Source organism: Pelophylax lessonae (genome assembly GCF_965119305.1).
Source record: "Pelophylax lessonae genome assembly, chromosome: 11".
Lineage (NCBI taxonomy): Eukaryota > Metazoa > Chordata > Amphibia > Anura > Ranidae > Pelophylax > Pelophylax lessonae.
Window position 1 is genome coordinate 69,253,332 of NC_138778.1, and position 23,991 is coordinate 69,277,322.

Genomic DNA, 23,991 nt, shown 5'->3' on the forward strand with positions numbered 1-23,991 from the left:
GCTGCCCCCACCACTCCTCCTATCCAGTTCACTTGTGTTCTGCTGTCTCTGGGCCCCTGTGTGTCCCCCTGGTCCCCCCCCACTGTGCTGCCCCCCACTGTGCTCCCTCCCCTCTCCTGCTGGTTGCTGCAGGGGATATGTCACAATAGGGAACCAGAAAGGAGTCGGTAAAAATGTAATTTTCCTTTTCTGAATGGACAGAGTCATAGTCAGTGACATTGTAAAAAAATAAAGTAAAATGATAAAAAATAATACAATTAAAATACCAAAAAATAAAAAAATTGACACCAGTGGGTGAACTTCCAGGTTCGCAAAGGTCACACTTGCGACCGGGCCCTGGCGTTCCACCACCGTGGGGAGGCCCCAAGCTGGAAGAATTTGTGAAAGGGTCCCGTTGCAGGATCATAGTAAAGGGCCCCAGGATCAATGGGAAGAGCCCCAGGCTTGAAGAAAAGGTCCCCGGCCAGGGGTCTGGGGGGCCCTTCATGGTTTCTTGCACCGGGGCCCTGAAGGTTCTAGTTACGCCACTGCTCTGAAGTATACACTACCTCCCTATTCTTCAAGACATTTCCCTAACTGTTTTCACTCATTATTCATCCTTATACTACAGAAAAAGAGAGGGTGCACCAACCTAGCGCAACACCTTCTGAAACCATTAAAATGGTTTGTTAATCCTCATATACCCAGTGAAGCTACCAGCCTCAAGTGATACATAGAAATAAAAAAATTCCTCCTACATACGTTGTACCTGTTTATCTGCGGCCCTCTCTTCTCTAAGACAATTTAAAGTTCAGTAAGGTCCCATGGTTTCCTAAAAATTAACTCCAGGGTTATCGAGTAGACTAATCCCCAAGATTGTATTGTAACAATCCTACAGGCTCACCTGAGTCAGAGGACTGCTGGCCGGAGGTATGAGTGGAGCCCAGTGGCAAGGACCGCAGGCCGGTAGTAGGTGCAGGAAGTCTGGCAGAGGCTTGGTCAGATAATCTGGGTTGGCTACGGTGGTAGCAGTGCTGGATGCCGGATGGACACCAGGTAGTACTCTGCTGAGGACACGGGTTCACCTGAGGTGCGGAAACTAAGTGATAGCTGGTTTTCACTAGAGCCCCTGATGGTGGGGATAGACTGAGCTGCAAGCTAACACCAGGATGCGGTCCTCGGGATCATCCAGCCAGGCAGAGTGCAGGTTTGGTCCGAAGGCGGAGGAGCAGACAAGGAATAATCAGAGAGAAGTCAGACGAGCCAAAGGTCAGGGCGGGCAGCAGTAAGCGTGGTCAGACAATCCGGATCAGCAACAGAGGTAGCAGTTCAGTAGGTAGGGACAAAGCAGAAGAGTAGTCGGTAGTCAATTCCTGGTCAGCGTTGGATTTGTGGTAGTAGATAGAGCAGCAGATGAGGAGAAGCTTGATCAGGGCTCAGGAGCTCAATAATCAGCAAGCTTGAGTCCACGGCTGGACTTATATAGGGAAGTACCAGGTGTCAGAAATCAAGGGTGATGAGCAAGGCTTGGCAAGACTAAGGTTGAAATAATAGGCTTCAGGGAGGAATGTTCAGGGAGGAATGTTCAGGGAGGAATGTTCAGGGAGGAAAGTCCAGAGAGGACGGTAGCCTAGTAAGCAGGGCTACCGCCTGGAATGTGGCTGGTCACGGGTTCGAATCCCGATAGTACTCCCCCCCTTCCAAGGTGACCTCTGGGCACCGCAGGGGCAGGCTTACCGGGGTGCCGTTGGTGGAACTCTCTTACCAGTCTGGGGGCGTGGACGTTTTCTTCTGGTTCCCAGGAGGTATCCTCGGGAGGGTAGCCCTCCCAACCAATTAGATATTGTAGTCTTACCCGGTGGATCCTGGAGTCGAGGATGTTTGCTACAGTGTATTCTTCTTCACCCTGTACCCTCACGGGTGGTGGAGGGGGCGAGTTGCGGCCTGTGAAGGTGTTCTCCACACGTATGGCCTGAGGAGGGAGCAATGGAAGACAGGGTGCACCCTAATGGAGTCCGGAAGATCGAGCCGGAACGTGACCTCATTAATTTGAGCTGAGATCCGGAACGGACCCATGTATTTTTGGGCCAACTTTTTGGAGGGGATTTTCAATCTGAGGTTCCTGGTGAACAGCCACACCTTGTCTCCCACATGGAAACCCAGGGTGGGTTTGCGGCGTCTGTCTGCTCCCTGTTTAAAGCGCCTCTGGGCAAGCTGGAGGTTGTTTATAATGTTCTTTTGTGCCTCCTGTAGGGTTGTTAGGCGTTCTGCCAATGCTCGGAGGGTGGAGGCGACAGGTAGGTGCAGAATGAACACCGGGTGCGAGCCTGTGTTAGCAAAGAAGGGGCTGTGCTTGGTTGAGCTGTGCTCAGCATTGTTGTAGGCAAACTCGGCCGTGGAGAGATGGTCAAGCCAGTCATCCTGCAGGTGGGAGCTGAAACAGCGTAGGTACTGCTCTAGGGTCTGATTAGTTCTCTCCGTCTGCCCGTTTGACTGGGGGTGGAAAGCGTTCAGGTTCAGGTTCACCTTAACCCCGAGCGCCAAGCAGAAGTTCTTCCAGAACTTAGAGGCAAATTGTACGCCTCGGTCGGAGACCACATCGTCCGGGATCCCATGCAGCCTGAAGACCTCTCTGAGAATAAGATCGGCCGTCTGTTTGGCGGTGGGTAGGCTTTTGTAGGGGATGAAATGGGACATCTTGGTGAGGCGGTCGACTACGACCAGGATGGTGTTCATCCCTTCTGAAGGAGGAAGGTCTACCACAAAGTCCATGGAGATCGAGCCCCAGGGGCGGGAGGGAATGGGGAGAGGTTGTAACAGACCCACGGGAGAGGAACGAGGAGTCTTATTGCGGGCACAGACCGTGCACGAGGAGATGTACCTCTTGATGTCCTCCTTGTATGTTGGCCACCAGAAGGAGCGGGAGAGAAGCTCCTGGGTCTTTCTTGTGCCTAGATGACCGGCCAGTTTGGAGTCATGGTTGAGTCTGAGTACTTTGAGCCGTGCGATTTCCGGAACATATAACTGTAGGTTCTGATGAAACCAATGACCATTCTTAAACGTAAGGCAGACATTCCTTGTGGGGTGGGCGAGGAAGGGGTCATTTTCGTATCCTTCTTTGATTGTGCCCAGGAGTTCTTTAGAGTAGGTGGCCCCTACGACCCTTCTCTCGGGTAGGATGTTGTTTTGGCTCTTTTTACTCTGCGAGGGCTCGGAAAACATTCTGGAAAGGGCGTCAGCCTTACCGTTCTTTGATCCGGGGCGATAGGTGATGAGAAAGTTGAAGCGGGAAAAGAATAGGCTCCATCTGGCCTGTCTGGCTGAGAGTCTCTTAGCGCTGCAGATTAACTCGAGGTTCTTGTGATCAGTTAGTACGATTATGGGGTTGGTGGCTCCCTCCAGCAGGTGTCTCCACTCGGAGAAGGCATCCTTGATCGCCAGTAGTTCCTTGTTCCCGATGTCATAATTCCTCTCTGAGGGGGACATCTGGCAGGAGAAATATGCGCACGGGTGTAGTAGCATCTTCTCCCCTGACCGTTGTGACAGAACAGCCCCCACCGCGGAGTCAGATGCATCCACTTCGACTGTAAATGGCAGCTCGGGGTTCGGGTGGATTAGGATTGGAGCAGAAGTGAAGAGGAGTTTCAACTTGGTGAAGGCCTCCAGTGCCTCGGGTGTCCAGGAGAAGGGGACTGCTTTCTTGGTGAGTTGGGTGATTGGTGCTATGACCTTGGAGAAGTTCCGGATAAACTTCCGATAAAAGTTGGCAAAGCCAATGAATCTTTGTATCTCCTTCTCGTTTCTCGGAATGGGCCAGTTCATCACGGCTTGCACCTTCCCCGGGTCCATGCTTAGGCCCTCTGGGGAGATGATGTATCCGAGGAACTGAGTGGTGGTTCACTCAAACTCACATTTCTCTAGCTTGATATAGAGAGAGTTCTGTCGGAGTCTCTGCAGTACCCTGTGGACGTGTTCGCGGTGCTGCTCGGGGTCTTCAGAGAAGATCAAGATGTCGTCCAGGTAAACGACTACAAACAGATCGAGCATGTCCCTGAGGACGTCGTTAATGAAGTGCTGGAAGGTGGCGGGAGCATTGCAGAGTCCAAAAGGCATGACTAGGTACTCGAAGTGACCATAACGTGTCCGAAAGGCGGTCTTCCATTCATCCCCAGGGCGGATTCGGACGAGATTGTAGGCCCCTCGAAGGACAAGTTTGGTGAAAATCTTCGCTGCCCGGAGTCTCTCGAGGAGTTCTGAAATCAGTGGGAGTGGGTACCGGTTCTTTACGGTTATGTCGTTAAGCTTCCTGTAGTCAATGCAGGGACGCAGGGAGGAGTCTTTTTTCTCTACGAAGAAAAAGGGGGCTCCCGCAGGGGAGGTAGAGGGCCGGATAAACCCCTTCCTTAGGTCCTCGTCCAGGTACTCTTTCAAGGCCCTGAGTTCAGGCTCCGAGAGGGGGTAGATACTGCCAAAGGGTATTTCGGCCCCGGGCAACAGTTCTATAGGGCAGTCGTAGGGTCGGTGTGGTGGCAGCTTGTCTGCATTTTTCTTGTCGCAGACATCCTGAAACTCGCGGTATTGAGGGGGTAGCAGATCCTTGACGGATAGTTCAGATATGGTGGTGTCTTCGGGTGGAAGGACGGGTTTGTGGGAGCAATTTAGCGAGCAGAACTCGGACGGGAACCGTATGCAGCGGGTTTCCCAGTCCACCGAGGGGTTGTGGGTGGCCAACCATGGGATGCCCAAGATCACCAGAAACTTCGGGGAGGCGATCAGCGAGAAGTGGATCTTCTCATGGTGATCAGGTTCTATAAGGAGTTGTAGTTCGATGGTCTCATGAGTCGCCGGCCCCGAGGAGAGTGGGGATCCGTCGACGGTTTCCAGGTCAACAGGGGCTGCCTTGATTGTCAGTGGAATGTTCTTTTCGCGGGCGAAGGTTAGGTCCATGAAGTTGCCTCCCGCCCCGGAGTCTAACATTGCAGAACAAGGGAGTTGTCACCCCTCGATGTTGATGAGGATGGGGACGATGAAATGGGAACCATGAGCCGCTGTGTTGTTATCTTCAGGGGCTGCTGCCGAGGTTGGAGTCTGTGATTGATCCTTTAGCTCCGTGATGGCAATAGTTCTTCGGATCTTATTGGGACATTTGATGGCAAAATGACCCGGCTCTCCACAGTAGAGGCAGAGGTTTTCGGCCAGCTGTCTCTCCTTTTCAGCTGTGGATAGAGACCTCCGTAGTGCGTCGACCTGCATAGGTTCAGTTGCTGACTGAGGGTCGCGCTGGGCAGTAGAGGAGAAGAAGTAAGTGGGTCTGTGGTCCGAGGACCAGAGTCTTTCCTTCTTCCTCTCGGAGAGTCTTTGATTTATCCGGATGTATAACTGAATAAAGTCATCCAGATCGTCCGGGGCCTCAACTCTGGCGAGTTCGTCTTTTATTGCTTCAGAGAGGCCTCGCCGGAATTGGCTCCTCTGTGCTGCTGGGTTCCAGATGGTGTCCGTGACCCAACAGCGAAATTCGGCGATATTCAGCAACGGAGCGTCTCCCTTGTCGCAGACTATGCAGTTGCGCCTCGGCTGTTGCACAGCGGTTGGGATCATCGAAGACTAGGCTCATGGCGGTGATGAAGTTGTTTAGGTTGTCCAGGAGCAGATTGTTAGACTCCACGTATGGCGACGCCCATGCTAATGCTTCATCCGTCAAGAGATTGATCATGAATAGCACCTTCTTTTTATCGGTGGTGAAGGGGGCCGGGTTCATCTGAAAATAGATGCGGCATTGGTTCAAAAATCCCCGATACTGGCGTCTGTCACCGCCAAATTTTGATGGGAGTGGCATGCGGGTGTCTGCGGCCGCGCCGCGGACGTCTAGGAGTTGCCTTTGTAGTTCAATAATCTCCCTCTGTTGGCTTTTGACTACGTCTTGGAGCTGGGCAAATTTCTCCTGATACGTAGTACCAAATTCTTGAAGTTCAGTGACCTGTTTACACAGAGTGGTCATTGTGGACTCCATAGTTAGGCTGATTATTCTGTAACAATCCTACAGGCTCACCTGAGTCAGAGGACTGCTGGCCGGAGGTATGAGTGGAGCCCAGTGGCAAGGACCGCAGGCCGGTAGTAGGTGCAGGAAGTCTGGCAGAGGCTTGGTCAGATAATCTGGGTTGGCTACGGTGGTAGCAGTGCTGGATGCCGGATGGACACCAGTTAGTACTCTGCTGAGGACACGGGTTCACCTGAGGTGCGGAAACTAAGTGATAGCTGGTTTTCACTAGAGCCCCTGATGGTGGGGATAGACTGCGCTGCAAGCTAACACCAGGACGCGGTCCTCAGGATCATCCAGCCAGGCAGAGTGCAGGTTTGGTCCGAAGGCAGAGGAGCAGACAAGGGATAACCAGAGAGAAGTCAGACGAGCCAAAGGTCGGGGCGGGCAGCAGTAAGCGTGGTCAGACAATCCGGATCAGCAACAGAGGTAGCAGTTCAGTAGGTAGGGACAAAGCAGAAGAGTAGTCGGTAGTCAATTCCTGGTCAGCGTTGGATTTGTGGTAGTAGATAGAGCAGCAGATGAGGAGAAGCTTGATCAGGGCTCAGGAGCTCAATAATCAGCAAGCTTGAGTGCACGGGGCTGGACTTATATAGGGAAGTACCAGGTGTCAGGAATCAAGGGTGATGAGCAAGGCTTGGCAAGACTAAGGTTGAAATAATAGGCTTCAGGGAGGAAATTCCAGGGAGGAAATTCCAGAGAGGAAATTCCAGAGAGGAAATTCCAGAGAGGAAATTCCAGAGAGGAAATTCCAGAGAGGACGGTAGCCTAGTAAGCAGGGCTACCGCCTGGGATGTGGCTGGTCACGGGTTCGAATCCCGACATGTATCTTGTTTCAGAATGTTCCATTTCTTACAAAAAATATGTTTAACCACTTGCCGCCCGCCCTCATATTACGGCGGAGCGGTGCGACCATTGTTCTGGGCCACCGTCATATGACGGCGGCCCATTCAGCAGGGCAGGCGCGCAATCGTGTGCGTGCCGCCCTGCACTGCCGGTGTCGGCGTGTCCCCGGGACACAGCCGGTCACCAGCAGGGGGGAAACAGCCAATGGTCATGGCTGTTTCCCATGTGATCGGCTGTGTTACAATGACACAGCAGATCACAATAGAGGAGCCCACAAGATGACCGCGCATGCGCGATCGGGAGCGCGCAGCGCGGTCATGTCGTGGCTCTGTGTTCCCTAGGAACACAGCTAGTCACTGGCAGTAGTAAACAGTCACTGACAGTGACTGTTTACTATGTGATCGGCTGTGAATCCATTCACAGCCGATCACAAAATGTAAACACAGAGCAGTAACTCACTGTTACTAGCTCTTCTCTCCTCATACAGTTTCCAGTGTGAGGAGAGCAGAGCCAGAAACAGTGAGTTACTGCTCTGTGTACCTGTCAATGTAAAAGCACAAAAATAAATGTCCCCACACAGTCCTTAGCCCCCCCCCCCCAATTGCACCTGTCACCCAACAGTCACCTCATCAGTGCCCAGAAATTGACACCCATAACGTTCACATGTGAGCGTAGCGATCGCAGGCAGAATCACAGCGATTCTGCCCGCGATCCGGAAATCATTGCAAATCGCGGGACGCCTGTGCGTTGCCCGTGATTTGCAATAGCACCCCAAACGCTGTGCAATGTTGCCGCCATTTCCGCCTGCCGAATCGCGGTAACATCGCGCAAACATCGCATGACGCCCAAAAAAGGTACAAGAGTTTCTTTGGGGCGTCATGCGTTGTTTGCGCGATGTTACCGCGATTCAGCAGACGGAAATCGTGGCAACATCGCACAGCGTTTGGGGTGCTATTGCAAATCACGGGGAACGCACAGGCCCCCCGTGAATTGCAATGATATCCGGATTGCGGGCAGAATCGCGGTTATTCTGCCCGTGATCGCTACGCTCACATGTGAACATAGCCTAAAGTTCACCGGACACCAGAGACTGTCATCAGTACCGCCGTGCCCCATCGTCCGTCACCTGTCACCCATCGGTGACCATCGCCCGTCACCTGTCACCCCATCAATCACAGTCATCTGTCACCCCATCAGTCATCGTCATCTGTCACCCCATCAGTCATCGTCATCTGTCACCCTATCAATCATCGTCACTTGTCACCCCATCAGTGATCGTCACTTGTCACCCCATCAATCATCGTCACTTGTCACCCCGTCAGTGATTGTCATCTGTCACCCCATCAATCATCGTCACTTGTCACCTCATCAGTCGTCATCTGTCACCTCATCAATCATCGTCACCTGTCACCCCATCAGTCATTGTCACCTGTCACCCCATCAGTCATTGTAACCTGTCACCCCATCAGTCATTGTAACCTGTCACCCCATCGGTCATCGTCACCTGTCACCCCATCAGTCATCGTCACCTGTCACCCCATCAGTCATCGTCACCTGTTTGCCATATACATGCAACCACTTACCGACCACCTAACGACTATATGCGTCGGCCATTAAAAGCTAAATACTGGGGTTATGGCAGCAGATAGCTGCCATAACCCCGGTATTTTTTTAAACGGCGGGCGGTCGGCTTTCAGATAAGGGTGGTCCCAGTGGCGAATTTGCCGCGAAATTACCCTTACGGTGCAGGGAAAGAGGTGCCCCCCCTCCCGCTGCGTCCAAGACGTTTTCCCAGCTTACCGGACCCGCCGGCAGTGGGGAAAACTATCCGGTCCCGGATCCTCAGAGACAGGAAGTCGAGTGAGGGCAAGATGGCCCTCACTCGACTCTATGGTCTTGGAGGACCGGAGCTACGTCAAAAGCCGTTGCCTAGCAACCGGTTTAAAGGGCCGTTTTTTTTTTTGTTTTTTTTCCTTTTTCAACAATTTTTTATTTTTTTTTTATTTTTTAGTGTAGTTGTGAGGTGTGAGGTCTTTTTGACCCCAGATCTCACAATAAAGAGGACCTGTCATGCCTATTTCTATTACAAGGGATGTTTACATTCCTTGTAATAGGAATAAAAATGATCAAAACATTTTTTTTTTAAACTGTGTAAAAATAAAAAAATAATAAATAAAATAAATAGTATAAAAAAATTAAAGCGCCCTGTCCCCGTTAGCTCGCGCGCAGAAGCAAACGCATACGCAAGTCCCGCCCACATATGTAAACGGTGTTCAAACCATACATGTGAGGTATCACCGCGATCGTTAGAGCGAGAGCAATAATTTGAGCCCTAGACCTCCTCTGTAACTCTAAGCTGGTAACCTGCAGAAATTTTTTAAATGTTGCCTATGGGGATTTTTAAGTACCAATGTTTGGCGCCATTCTGTGAGCATGCGCAATTTTGAAGCATGACATGTTGGGTATCTAATTACTCGACGTAACATTATCTTTCACATTATGGAAAAAAATTGGGCTAAATTTACTGTTTTCTTATTTTTTAGTTCAAAAAAGTGAATTTTTTTCAAAAACATTGCATTTGGAAGACTGCTGCGCAAATATGGTGTGATAAAAAATATTGCAATGATCTCCATTGTATTCTCTAGGGTCTCTGCTAAAAAAAATATATAATGTTTGGGGGTTCTAAGTAGTTTTCTAGCAAAATAAATTATTTTAGCTTGTAAACACGGCAAGTGTCAAAAATAGGCCCAGTCTTAAAGTGGATAAATGGAAAACTTTGTGAAAAGGGCTACTGGGATGTTAGGCCTCTGTATGTGGCTAGGCTGTGTAAAAGTGTTACACATGTGGTATCGCCATACTCAGGAGGAATAGCAGAATGTATTTTGGGGTGCAATTTTTGCTATGTACATGCTATGTGTTAGAAATATTGCATAAATGGACAGCTTTGTGTAAAAAAAAAAATGGGTTTTCATTTTCTTTCCACAGATTCCAAAGACTTGTGGAAAAAAATGACACGTTCAAAAGACTCATTATGCCTCATAAATTATACGTTGGGCTGTTTGCTTTCCAAAATGGGGTCATTTTATGGGGGTTTCCATTGTCCTGGTGCTCCAGGGCCTTCAAAAGTGCGATAGGTTGTCAGGAAATTATATGTGTAATTTGTGCTCCTAGAATGCCGGACGGTGCTACTTGGATGTTAGGTCTCTGTATGTGGCCAGGCTGTGAAAAAGTCTCACACATGTGGTATCGCCATACTCAGGAGAAGTAGTAGAATGTGTTTTGGGGTGTAGTTGCAAGTATGCATATGCTGTGTGAGAGAAATAACCTGTTAATACGTCAATTTGTAAAAAAATAAATAAATAAATAAATCTTCATTTTGCAAAGAGTTGTGGGAAAAAATTACAACTTCAAAAAACTCACCATGCCCCTTATTAAATACATTGGAATGTCTACTTTCCAAAAAGGGGTCATTTGGGGGGTATTTGTACTTTCCTGACTTTTTAGTGTCTCAAGAAATGAGATAGGCCTTCAGTACATCAGGTGTGATCAAGTGTGATCAATTTTCAATGATTAGCAGCATAACTTGTGGACTCTATAACTTTCACAAAGACCAAATAATATATACTTATTTGGGTTATTTTTACCAAAGATAAGTAGCAGTATAAATTTTGGCCAAAATTTGTGAAGAAAAATTACTAATTTGCTAAATTTTATGACAGAAACAAAGAAAAATGCGTTTTTCACAATATTTTCAGTCTTTTTTTATTTATAGCACAAAAAATAAAAAACCCAGTAGTGATTAAATACCATTAAAAGAAAGCTCTATTTGTGTGAAAAAAAAGGACACACATTTTTTATGGGTACAGTGTTGCATGACTGAGTAATTGTCATTCAAAGTGTGAGAGCGCTTAAAGCTGAAAATCAGTCTGGGCAGGAAGGGGGTGAAAGTGCACTGTAGGCAAGTGGTTAAAGTGGTATAAAACCCAAAAACAAACATTTATTATATTGCAGCTTACCAATTCTTAGATGTGATGGCTGCATTTCTTTTTTAGGCTTTTATTTTCACCTGTCGGTAAATCTGTTGATTTTCAAAAGAACAAGCTCTCCTGCAGATGTAGCAGTTATAAGGTTTAGACATACCATTTACCACTGGCAGGTATGCTCACATTGATCAAAATTGATGTATTTCTATAAAACCTTTATCCCAAAAGGCAATAACCCATTGTTTTGCTGAATATAAAATGTTAGCTGCCGTCCAAAGGTGTTTCTGTGCTTATTCATCCAGAGTTTAGGCACTCTAATACAGGAGGTGTATTACTGGGCAGATCACCATGTAAACACAGAGGGAAAAAGCCTAAAAAAAGAAAAATAATGTTGCCACCACATCTAATAAATGATAAGTTGAAAATATTTGACATTTTTGGTTTGGGGTTTAAAGCGTAACTCCACTTTTGTTGAAAAAAAAACATTCCCCTCTGGGTGGTCTACTGTATGTACATTGCAAGGATTATAACAACATTTGTTGCAGATTCCTACCTTTTGTTTTTCTGAAGAAATCCCTGTGTGTTTCTCTGCGCTCATGTAGGAAAATGAATCTAATGGGAGTGGTTTCATAATTATCTATCAGCTGTGCACCTGCAGAGCACTAATGAGGAAATCTGCTGGGCCTGCATCCCTTTCGATGTGTTCATATTGGGAGTATCTCATCAAAAATGACATTTTTGTTCATGGGAATGCCTGAAATCCGACTTGTAGCTTAGTGCAGACTTAGTGTAGAAAATTGGGTTAGCCAATCACACAAGCAGGGAATTATGTTTCTGGGGTGTGTTCTTCTGTGTACAGAACAACTCCAGGTAGCCATATTGCATTGCATTTTCAGAAAATTAGAGCAGATGCAGATTGAAAAGGAAAGGTAATTTTTAATAACATTCAATTACATCATGACTTGTGTCGCAATTGTATACGTTATATATTTTTTTCTTTATTTGTTTCCCCCCCCCCCCCCCCGTGAAAGTGGAGTTACCCTTTAATACCACTTTAATTTTAAAAGCCTTGTTATTATATCTAGTACAAAAATTCAATCTTTGTTTTTCTTCTAGGGGCTTCACCTCCACATTTCCCAATTGTTCCTCCTGACTTTTCTTATATTGGGACTTGTATTTGTAGAATGCTTTTTCAATCGATAACCCATTATAGAATTTTTCTAGTAACTTTTTCTTCAAAATCCTTTGAACCCTCTGTTCTATGTAGTCTCCGAGCGCGACCCTGCTGGCTATTGCATGGAACGATGTACAGGTATGTCGTTTCATGCACTATAGCCGACCTGCCGCAGTATATATACTGCTGGCAAGTGGTTAAAGTGGAACTAAACCCTCCTATTCTTTTGCCATCTTGGCCTCTGTTTGATCTGCAACTGCCATGGTGCTGCACATGTGATCAATTATGACACTAGCCATTTGATGGTTTAACAATTTGGATGAGAGCACAAGCAAATGTGATGGTTAGCAATACTGGCATGCCTTGAATGTACGGCCCCTTTCACACAAGGAAGTCCGTTGGTGGACTCTGTTTATCTCAGCGGGGGATCGACCCGCCGATTCCCCGCTGAGCAGGCGGATGGCAGCTCTGTCTCCGCGCTGTGTGCGGAGACAGAGCTGTCCGGTCCCGCTGTTCTCTATGGGGGAATTGGATGGGAACGGACCGCCTGTCCGTTCTCATCTGAACCTATCCGATCTGATACGCTGGACGGATGGAAAATAGGGTTTCCATCCATCCAGATTTGATGGACTGGATTGGATCGGATCGGATCGATGTCAGCGGACATGTCTCCGCTGACATCCGATGCCCCATAAAAAAGCATGGGGCATCCGTTCAGATCTGCCTGAAAAACTGACAGGTGGATCTGAACGGTCCGCTAGTGTGAAAGGGGCCTAACTGTTTTTTGGGACTGTTAAATCAATGGGTTTAGTTCCACTTTAGGCCCCGTTCACACCTGGGCGTATGCAATTGCGGGCAGAATTGTGGTATTTCTGCCCACAATGCCAAAACGCTCTGCAAAACTAATACATTTCACCATGCTTATTCAGGTTTCACTCATTGTCAATGGGACCTAAAAACGGGTGTGATTCTGCCGTGATTGTTGAGCCAAACCGCATTGTGCAAAGCTTGTCACCCAAAAAGGAGCAGGAGGTTGTTTTGGCCAACAAGCTTCGTGCAATGCAGTTTTCTGTGATTGCGGCAGAATGGCTCCCACTTTTAGGTGCCATTGAAAATGAATGGCACCTGAACAAGCATGGTGTGATTTGTCAGTTTTGCAGAGCATTTTGGCATTTCTATTGCAAACATCCAGGTGTGAAAGAGGCGTTTATTTCAAAGGGGTTATCTCAACATTGTTCAATAAATCTTTCTAATGTCTCATCAGGTCGATTCCAAATAATAATTATATCATCAATGTAGCGAGAATACAATACCAGGTTTGCCCCCAAAGATTTATTGTTTCAAATATTTTTTTTTAGAATTTTTTCCAATAACCCATAAAAAGATTTGCATAGCTTTGGGTGAACCTGGCTGCCATAGCTATCCATCCTATCTTTTGGTATAATTCACTCTGAAAGTATTTTTGTTTTAAAGTGAACTCAATACAGTTTAGAATACATATAGCTTGTAACTGATTTGTGTTCGAAAACGTAACCAAGAGGGGGTACAAGGATGAAATGTCCAAGGATACCCATCTATACCCAGGCTTCCAGGTGTAGTTGGATAGAGTCTCTAACGTGGCCTGAGTCTTTTAAATATGAGGGGAGTTGTGTAACAAGGGCCTGTAAAAATAGTCAATATACCACCCCACCTTGGAGGTCCGCCTGCCTGATAATCAAATTAGCATTATCTATTAGATCTTATATTGCCTTGTTTTCTTTACATGACATGTTGGATCTAAAGTCTCTCTTGGCTTTTTCACATATATTGCTTATCTCAGAATATACTACTCTATATAAGTTCAGGATATAGCTACATTTAGCCCAATGGGGCTGGAAAATGAATTTTGGCATGAACTTGGTCTGCTGTATTTCGACTACAAGGCCACCTATCATTAACTCTTCAGGCCAGTCCATTCCCTTCCTATGCCCTTCTTTAAATATGTCCACTGCTGTCATCTCACGACCACCCATTCTACCATCCTCCAGTTGAGTGCCCCCACAGCAAGCAGCTTGCTATTGAGGCACCCGACCCGAGCCACAGCTCCTTGTGTCCATTTAGACATGGATCCCCGGCCCGCCCCCTTTCTTTCCTCATTGGCTTACTGACTTTGATTGGCGCCGCGCTGCTGTCTCAGCCAATGAGGCGGGGAGTCCCAGGCAGCCGAGACACTCCTGTAACATCGCTGGATCTATATTGGCCTCAGGTAAGTATTAGGGGGTTGCTGCACAAATAAGGCTTTTTATCCTAATGCATTGAATGCATTAAGATAAAAGAAACCTTCTTCCTTTTCTACCACTTTAAGTTTCAAGGCAGGTAGTCTATGGCTGTAGGGTTAGATGCATATTTTTTTTTCTGCCTGCCCTTTCTCTCTTGTCCCTGGAGAAAGACTCATGTAAAAAGGTCAACAAGGCCAAAGTGGGATTGAAACGTGTTCCCTACTTCCATTATTGTTACCCAGTTTGCATTATCATTGGTGCCCGTTTGCTTGAAGATAGTCAATTTCTACTAAACACTTATTTGAAGTCTATATTTTGAATATTTTGGGATTGATTGGGGATACAGACATGGAAGTGGGATCAGGTAATGTGAGTTTGTGGTTTGAATAGTTTTTTGTGCAATCTGTTTTGACATTTTATTAAACTTTTAAGACAATGCATTGTGATAATGTGTAAAAAGAAGAAGCCCACAAACTAACAAGCCCAATGGTGAGGCTGCAGATGGGCATTGATCAGACTGCATTGATGGACAATGGTGAGGGTGCAGATGGGCACTGACCAGGCTGCAATGGTGAGGCTGCAGATGGGCACTGATCAGGCTGCAATGGTGAGGCCGCAGATGGGCACTTATCAGGCTGCATTGATGGGCAATGGTGAGGGTGCAGATGGGTACTAACCAGGCTGCAATGGTGAGGCTGCAGATGGGCACTGATCAGGCTGCATTGATGGGCAATTTTCAGGCTGCATTGATGGGCAATGATGAGAATTTAGTTTTTTTCCTGAAATTTCCCTCTTAAAATGAAGGTGCATGTTATACGCCTGTGCGTGTTATACGCCGATAAATTGGTAATTAATTTAGTGTAACCATCTAAACAAATAAAAAAACATCCAAAGTGCAATAGTGGTGGGAACCTTCCAACTTAAAAGTCTTCATTTTGTGAAAAGATTGAGGCAAATTATAAAATCAGTAAAACGTCCAATACAAGATTCCAGAAAGCTGCATGTGTCCACAGCAAGCCCCAGCCTAAAAAAAACACCTCATGATCCACCACTAGTTAGTGAATGCTCTCACCTTAAACTCAGACCTTTTCATACAGTGCTTTGAAACCCTAACATAATGGCTGAACTTCAAGTGTTCAACAATTATCCAACTTTAAAATTAACTATAGTAAATCCCAAATATTACCAATCTCCTTCCCACCGGCTATGCGTACACAGTTGCAAAGTCCCTTCTCCTTCTCATGGTGCAAGGGCACTTTGAAATACCTGGGTATCCGCCTAACTAGTCATTTTACTCAGTTGTATTCTAGTAATTATGCCCTCCTATTCACTAACATCTGCAGCAATCTTGCCAACTAGAACCCGGCTTAATTTACCTGGATGTAAAGGAACATCCTGTCCAGGATTTTGTTTTACTTACAGATGGTACCTATTGCCCTGCCTAGGTCATTTTTTTTCAAGCCTCAGTAGTCTGTAAACAACTATGCCTAGCTCTCTCTCTCTTTTGAAAAAAGCCAAACAACAGGATGGCATGTGTTTCCTTGATGTACATCAATTTTTATGAAGTAATTACTCTCCGGAGGATTAAAGATGGGCACCATCATATCAAGGACAAACTCTGGGTCCCATTAGAGAAGTTTCTGTCTGGAAGAAATTAGTCTCACTTACCATGGCTTAACCAAGAATTCCAAGGACTTGCTCACTTTGCCTCTCCTACCACGGCCCAAGCCCTACACCTTTGGGATATTATGAACAAGATGGGGAAGCTAATTCCGCCTTTCTCCCCTCTCGCTCCACTTGGGGGAATTCCCAAATCTGTTCTTGGAAAACACTTTTCCTTCTTTTGGACAGGGGCCATGGATGGGGAGCTGGCGTGTGGCAGGTTTGTTCGAGATTAGGGTCTGGTCCCTCTGTTATCCCTGATGAAGTTAGGCAATTTCATCACTTTATTCACAGCGAGGAGAGGTCGCACACTGTCCGCAATAATATCTTTTGCCAAATTGTGTTATGGATGTTCCAGTCCTGCACTCTATGCCTGTACATTAAAAACTGCTCAGTTTGGGGGACACATTTAGGAAGCCTTCGTACATACAGGAATGGGAGAGAGAGTTGACTCACTCTAGCTCTGTTGATACAAAGATGTAAAAGAACAAGCTGCTCACTTGCTGGTACCAAGTCCCATCCAGATTGGCTGCAATCTATCCTTCCCAGTCTAGTGCTTGTTGGAGGGATTGTGGTCAAGTGAAAATGTCCAAATTGGGCCCAAGATGTTAATATTTTGTGTGGCCACCATTATTTTCCAGCACTGCCTTAACCCTCTTGGGCATGGAGTTCACCAGAGCTTCACAGGTTGCCACTGGAGTCTTCTTCCACTCCTCCACGATGACATCACGGAGCTGGTCGATGTTAGAGACCTTGCACTCCTCCACCTTCTGTTTGAGGATGCCCCACAGATGCTTAATAGGGTTTAGGTCTGGAGACATGTTTGGCCAGTCTATCACCCTTAGCCTCAGCTTCTTTAGCAAGGCAGTGGTGATCTTGGAGGTGTGTTTGGGGTCATTATCATGTTGGAATTCTGCCCTGTGGCCCAGTCTCCAAAGGGAGGGGATCATGGTCTGCTTCAGTATGTCAAAGTACATGTTGCCATTCATGGTTCCCTCAGTGAACTGTAGCTCCCCAGTGCCAGGAACACTCATGTAGCCCCAGACCATGACACTCCCACAACCATGTTTGTAGGCAAGACACACTTGTCTTTGTACTCCTCACCTGGTTGCCACCACACACGCTTGACACCATCTGAACCATATAAGTTTATCTTGGTCTCATCAGACCACAGGACATGGTTCCAGTAATCTATATCCTTAGTCTGCTTGCCTTCAGCAAACTGTTTGCGGGCTTTGTTGTGTATCATCTTTAGAGGAGGATTCCTTCTGGGATGATAGCCATGCAGACCAATTTGATGCAGTGTGCTGCGTATGGTCTGAGCACTGACAGGCTGACCTTTACCCAGAAAGTTGGATGAAGTATTTAACATGCTTTGGAAGGACTACTAAAAGTAATACTCAAAAATCCAGTTATAAACCAACACTCCTTTATAACTGGCTCTGTGAGTGATGCTTTATAACTGTCTTTGCAGTACTAACAAAGCCAGTTGTAAAGAATTATCCACAGAGCCAGTTAGAAAGGAATTTTTCCTAATAATTGGCTTAATTTAGCTAATTTGTGAGTAAAGCCTAGTACATACGGGCCACATGTCGGTTGGCTTCAGCCTGTGTGTATGGCAGCCAGTCTGACAGAAGCTGGCCATTCATTTAGGCACAATGCAAATGGCAAGGGCAGGAATCTGCTGATTCCTTCTATTTTTGACACCTGTGAGTGGCTAGCTGCATTGCCTTTTGTGTATTCTGAAGGTGCAGAAGTTGGGGCTGATCTGAGGTGTTATGGTGTAGGAATTGGGGTAATGTGCGTGTGATGGTGCAGGAATTGGGGTAATCTGAGTGTGATGGTGCAGAAATTGGGGCTGATCTGAGTTGGGAAGGTGCAGGAATTGGGGTGATCTGAGGTGTGGAGGTGCCGGAATTGGGGTGATCTGAGGTGTGAAGGTGCAAAGCTCAGTTGATTTCTTACTATTATTTAAGTGGTTTACAGCTTTTACTTTATATGAAGTTGACAGTTGTTTTTGTATGTATCTGGCACTCCCAATTTCAGCACACTGTGCCCAAAAAGGTTGTCGACCCCATGATTAGAGTAACCCTCATCTTGTGCTGCTTCATACTATTTTCAGGACTCAACCATCAAAACAGGATTTAAAGTAAGACAAAAAAACAGGATCATATGGCAGCTCTAATCTAAATTGGACCCAGTCTGTCAGATTAAACTAAAAAAGGTACTGTAATCGAATCCACACAACCTGGAATGTTAAATCCTGTAATCGATCCCCCACCCCCCGGGCTGCTCAGTCTAAAATGCCCGGGCCTATTTTTTGTCCCAGTCTGGGTCTGCACCGCACCCATCCCCCCAGGAATCCTACTTCTCTGTTTTTCATGATGTATGACAGGTGACTACCCCCTGAGTACCTTACAGTGCTGAACGTGTCTTCCTTTTTAAATAAAGGACGCTTGCATCTGTGGTACCTTTGGCTGCTCTTATGTGAGTTATTTTTCTTCTATTGTTTGCTTATGTTTGCACAGTGCATTCTTGTTGTATGTCGCCTTCTACTATAGAGTTTGGTATTTTGCAAGTCTAATATCTCTTCCACTGGCTATGTTGTCTGTGACCCCAGCCAAATGCCAGCATGTAACTCTTGAATTCACTTGTTTGTCCTACTCTGTATTGTGTAAAATCTTAAAGTGGGAGCAAACTACCTTGTTATTTTTTTTTGCCTATAGGTAAGCCAATAATAAGGCGTACCTATAGGTATACTAAATACCTCTTAAATGTGTACCGTTTAGGAGATATTTACTTTAGTTATATATTACTATATTTACTTTTATAATTGCACAAACAGATACAACCAGAGCCCTTATGGACCAGTGACTAAGGGCTCTGGTTGTATCTGTTTGTGTGAGTAAATGCCCCAGTCCCTCCCCATGCCTTCATTTGGACCACGGTGGATAGAAATTTCTCCCAAGGCCCTGGTGACTCTATGCTAATCCATTCCTTATTGAAGATAAACAGCGTAAACTGGCTCTATAAAAAGTTTTGAATTAAATGCAATTTGATCCCCTGCACGAACGATCTAGCTTCTGAAATGCTTATAGGTGGCTTTTTGCTCTTCTATACATGGGGCCATCTCTGATTTTATAATAATACTGTGAATCCTCTACACCTACCCTTCCCTCAAGAAGCCGAGTAGGCGAAATGCATTGGACACCCTTACCTTGCGCCACTATAGGACATTTCTTTATGTACCTGTGTGGGGCTGGGTGTGGGTAGGGTTTTACTAAGAGGTCCACATTTGTCTATTGTCTTTATGTGTATTTTTGTCTTTGCCTAAATATACCACTGTTGTATAGTATTTTACTAGATGTATTCTCAATAAAAGTATACTTTTATATACCTTTGTTTGATCTCTGTCTCTCATAGCGGTTGGTCCAGCACCGATATATCCCTCTTTACAGCCTATACATTTTTGACTATTATCTCTAGGGTGATGGTGCAGGAATTGACTGATGGGACGTCTATTTATTTCTAAGTCTTTCATAATGTCAATAACAATTATGACTTAAACTGCCCGTTTTTTTTTTTATGGGATTTACTACAGCTTTAAATAAGGATTATATGTAAAAAAAGCATCTTGTGCGCATTGACCCTATTGTATATAGACATAAAATGCCAAGTAAATGTGTGTGAATGTCCAAAGGGTAAACTGCTTCAGAAAATTCACAAGATAATTTGTCAACTAATCTTTTATAAATATACCCCTAGATCTTTCTGAAATGTTCATAAACCTTCTGGGCATAAACTGCATTATAGATATTAAGTTTACTACTAATTGAATAAGCACAACATTGTTCTAATGTCACAGTTATTATACAATAGTTATTAATTTTAGTCCCATAATATTTATTAGGACATGTAGCATGGCTGGAGATGACAGAAGGGGCAGCTGATGAGAATAGCCTAAAAGAGCTTGCAGATGCTATCAAACTACTCTATGACACAGAAGCCAAAGAGTGGACAGCCGATGATGTTATAAGTTTGGTGGATGAACTTTTAGGTAAAGTTGCATATTATTTTCTCAAAATAAATAATTGCACAATTATTTTGTTGTTACTGTAACAGTTGTGGCCATTGGTTAGGTCAGAAATCAGCCATATTGACTCTACATTGCCTGCTTATGGGGTATTTCATAAGCCAAGCTCTTGAAGCAAGGGTGTTCACACATAGTAGAAAGTAGTATTTTTGCTCATATTATCTGTACTTACATATTCTTTTGAGAAACATCCTGCTGTAAACATTTAGTTCGCTGGTCTGGTTTACACACTGGACATTAAAGATAAAGATATTACCTTTACTGCAAAGTTTACTATAAAATGCCCTTTCTGGTTGCAGTGGTCCCACATCAGTGGCTACTGGAGAACAGCGCTCGTCTTCTCATTCTTGGTGGCAACAGCATTTGTTTCACCTTTATGGCTAGTAAGGCTGTTAATGGGAGGACAATGGATCTAGCCCGAATGGTTGTTTTCCTTGCACTGGTGAGTACTCAATGGAAGTCTGCAGATCTAGTGAAAATTGAAGAACCTAAAATTGCAAAATGGTGTTGTTTAAAATGAACAGGTCACCAAAAGAAAAAAAAAAAAGGTTCACATAGGGGACATGAAAAATCAAGTTTAGTGAAAACGTGTAAAAATCTAAAGTTACACCCAAGCACTTTATCCTCTACAAAAAAATGCTTTAAGCCCCGCATATACACATAAAATAACACAAACATGGACATTAAAAATTAAAACAAAAAAAAAATTGGAACCACTACTATTTATTTGCTAGGGTGTCTTCTTTCAGAAAATATATAATATTTTGTGGGTTTTAAATACCCTTCAGGGTGGAAATGATTTTTTTTTTAATGAATCTTTATTTAATTTCAACAAGAAAACAGAGAAAAATGAGACAACAACATTGAAAGTATGAGGGAGGGGTGTTAGCCAAACAGTGCTACAACCCAGGGGGGTACAAAAGTGCAACGTGGTACATAACACTATGAAAAAGGAGCAGCAATTTGCAACAGGATATAATGCAATAACCAGCATTCGTCATACAGTAGAAGGCAGACCGCCGGAAGCCAGGAGCCGCAGTCAGTCATGAACATCCTCAAGTCTCCTGGAGGCTGGGGACAGAGCCTAGGGGGGCCCCAGCCCGGGGCACACCGCAGGGGGAGGGGGCCAACAGCCTCCATCAGACCACCCCCAGCGCGGCGCTCCCACCCGTTGCCCCCCCGGCACACCCAACCACCCAAAGCGGGCGGAGGGGGTGTACATGGCAACAGATCAGGACCTCACGAGAGGACAGCACAACCTTCAGGCCAGGTCAATAGCCTAAAGGGGCCAGAGGAAAGGGAGACGCAACATAGCTAGCTTCAGCAGTCCACCTAGTACAGTCCGAAAGTCACCCACCAGAGGTAGATCGAGCTGTATGTGGAGGAGATAACCAAAGGAGGAATCAAAGAGAAGGGGGAAACCGAGAGGAGAAAAAAAGAAGGAAAGGGGGGAGGGAAGAAGGAGAGCGGGGGATAGGGAAGAAACATAGGGAAAAAAAGAAGAGGAAGAGGGTCGTACCTGCCGGAATCCGGACCGCCACCAGCACCATGCCCCCATGAGGTCCCCCCATCCATCTGAAAGCAAAGGCACCCTACGGGAAGGGGTTTAAGGGCCAGGCTGGGGGAGGGCTGCCATGGATGGGTCAGCCAACACTAACAGGGCGTGATCCAGGCTCGAGGGTAGCGCGGCCGGGTCACCTAAATAATCGAGCCACGGTCTCCACCTCAAGTCGTTGCGCTCCCTTGTCCCCCGACATCCAGAAACCCAGTCCTCTGCATCCCTTATACTGTCTACCATCCACCGCCAATCCGACCTGCCCGGGACCTGCGGCCGCTTCCAATAAATCAGGATTAATCTCCTAGCAGCATTAAGGAGATGAGGCAGTAGGCTATGTCTATAGCGGCTGAGCAGCATACAGGGCACATGCAGGAGAAAGTGGAGGGGGCTGAAGGGCACATCCAAGTCCAGGACAGACTTAATCTGTCCCTGGATATCACGCCAAAAGGGGGCAATTACCGGGCACTCCCACCACAAGTGAAGTAGGGTACCAATACCGCCACAGTTCCCCCAGCATGCAGAGGAGGTTGAGGGATAGATGCGGGACAAATCCGCCGGTACCCGGTACCAACGCGTCAGGAGCTTGTACAGTAAAACCTTGGTTTGAGAGTAACTTGGTTTAAGAGCGCTTTGCAAGACAAGCAAAATTTTCAAATAAATTTTGACTTGATATACAAGCGATGTCTTGATATACAAGTAGCCTCAAGTCACAGCTGAGTATAAAAGAGAAGAGAGGCGCCTCTAAGTGTAGCAATATGGTTAAATTTAATGAAGGTACAACATTTAGCAATTCACATGGTTGATGATTGGAACAGGCACATCTAAGGATGCAGGCATCAGGGGTAAAGCTGTCCACATAGGACCATCCTCCGCACCGTCATCTACGTCATCCTTTCCATGATGCCCCTCGCTTTCAGATCGCTTTACTGCAGGGTGGTCTTCCCGGTCAGGATTACAGACTAGCAGTCGGTGGTGCAGAAGATGGTCTATGTGGACAGCTTTACCCCTGAAGGCCTGCATACTTAGATGTGCCTGTTTTATTCATCAACCATGTGAGTTGCTAAATGTTATACCTTCATTAAATGGAACCATATTGCTACCCTGTAGCTCCTGCTGGATTTTGCTTCCAATCCCCTTGTGGAAGCGGCTATTTGTGGATGGACATTGTATGGTTACACAACCTATCGCAATGCTATAATCTTTTTATATGGACTATAAATTGAAGGATTTATAAATAAATGGTTGTGGAACGAATCATCTGAGTTTCCATTATTTCTTATGGGGAAATTCGCTTTGATATAAGAGTGCTTTGGATTACAAGCATGCTTCCGGAACGAATTATGCTCGCAATCCAAGGTTTTACTGTAATTAGTTTCTTGCATCTTGGAGTCTACTGAGTTCGAATGGGTTTGTTGATAAAGACAAGAAAGTTGGGCATCAGAGGGCTGCATTCCAAGGTCCCGCTCCCATAGTCGAACACAGATGGGCGCAGAAACGGAGGATGCAGAACGTAACAATTGGTACAACTCAGAAACCATATGAGGGATGGGAGCGTCCTGGATGAACAGACATTCAAAAGGCTTAAGAGAGGTCTGGGGGCGGATGGAGGGGCCATGAACAGCAAAGAAATGGTGGAGCTGCCTATATTTCCAAAAGTTCATAGGGGACCCGCCGTGGCAAGCTTTTAATATGTCGTAAGACAGGAGCTTACCGCGTTCCATCAATTTCCCGCAACTGGCATTGCCATCATCCACCCAAGGGTCAAAAAAGGCCATCTGTTCTCCAGGGGGGAACCAAAGGTAGCCCCCTAGGGGGAGACAAGAGGGAAGACAGCGCAGCGCCTTCTAAGTGCAGCAAGACATATATTGAAGTATGTGCAGCAGTATCACACTCACATTTAGTCGGTGAATAAGATGCAGTTAGTCAAGTGATGTTGATCATCAGGAGCATCACTGGAGCGGGTCCTGGTGGTGGAGGCAGTGGATCCCGGTAAGAGCGGCAGGGGGGGTTCCTCCGTGTGCACAGGGATGGCCTCGGTGGTGTCCGCGGGCTCCCCGTCAGCTGGTGGAACGCTGGCACTTGTGGGTCCTGGGATCCTGACGTCACTCCTGGCGGTGATGCGGGACTCTATGGCGACGCGTTATCAGAGCATGCGCTCTTTCTTCAGGCCGTGGATGCACCATGTTGGTACAGGGCATTTATGCAGTGATAAGGACGGTGGCTCAGGGGAGGCAGAAGACATGGCGTGAAAGTCTGCAATAGATGGAATGTCGGTGTTTGGCCATTAGGTGGGGTGTGTGGGTACACGAACTGATGTGGTTAAATGCACGGGGAGGGGAATAACAAACCATGTAGGAAACTATAGTGTAATATGGCCGTAGTTGTAAATTGAAAGGGGGGG

General features: G+C 46.2%; 1 protein-coding gene across 1 annotated transcript in view; it reads left to right on the top strand.

The window, feature by feature from the left end:
* The window catches only part of FBXO47 (F-box protein 47), a gene marked incomplete at both ends in the record, with an annotated part of 584,326 nt that overhangs the window by 412,891 nt on the left and 147,444 nt on the right, over positions 1–23,991 (top strand). The window contains 2 exons of the mRNA XM_082272782.1: positions 19,850–19,996; positions 20,332–20,474. Of these exons, the coding sequence (XP_082128908.1) occupies positions 19,850–19,996; positions 20,332–20,474 (290 nt within the window). The remainder of the gene's footprint in view (positions 1–19,849; positions 19,997–20,331; positions 20,475–23,991) is intronic.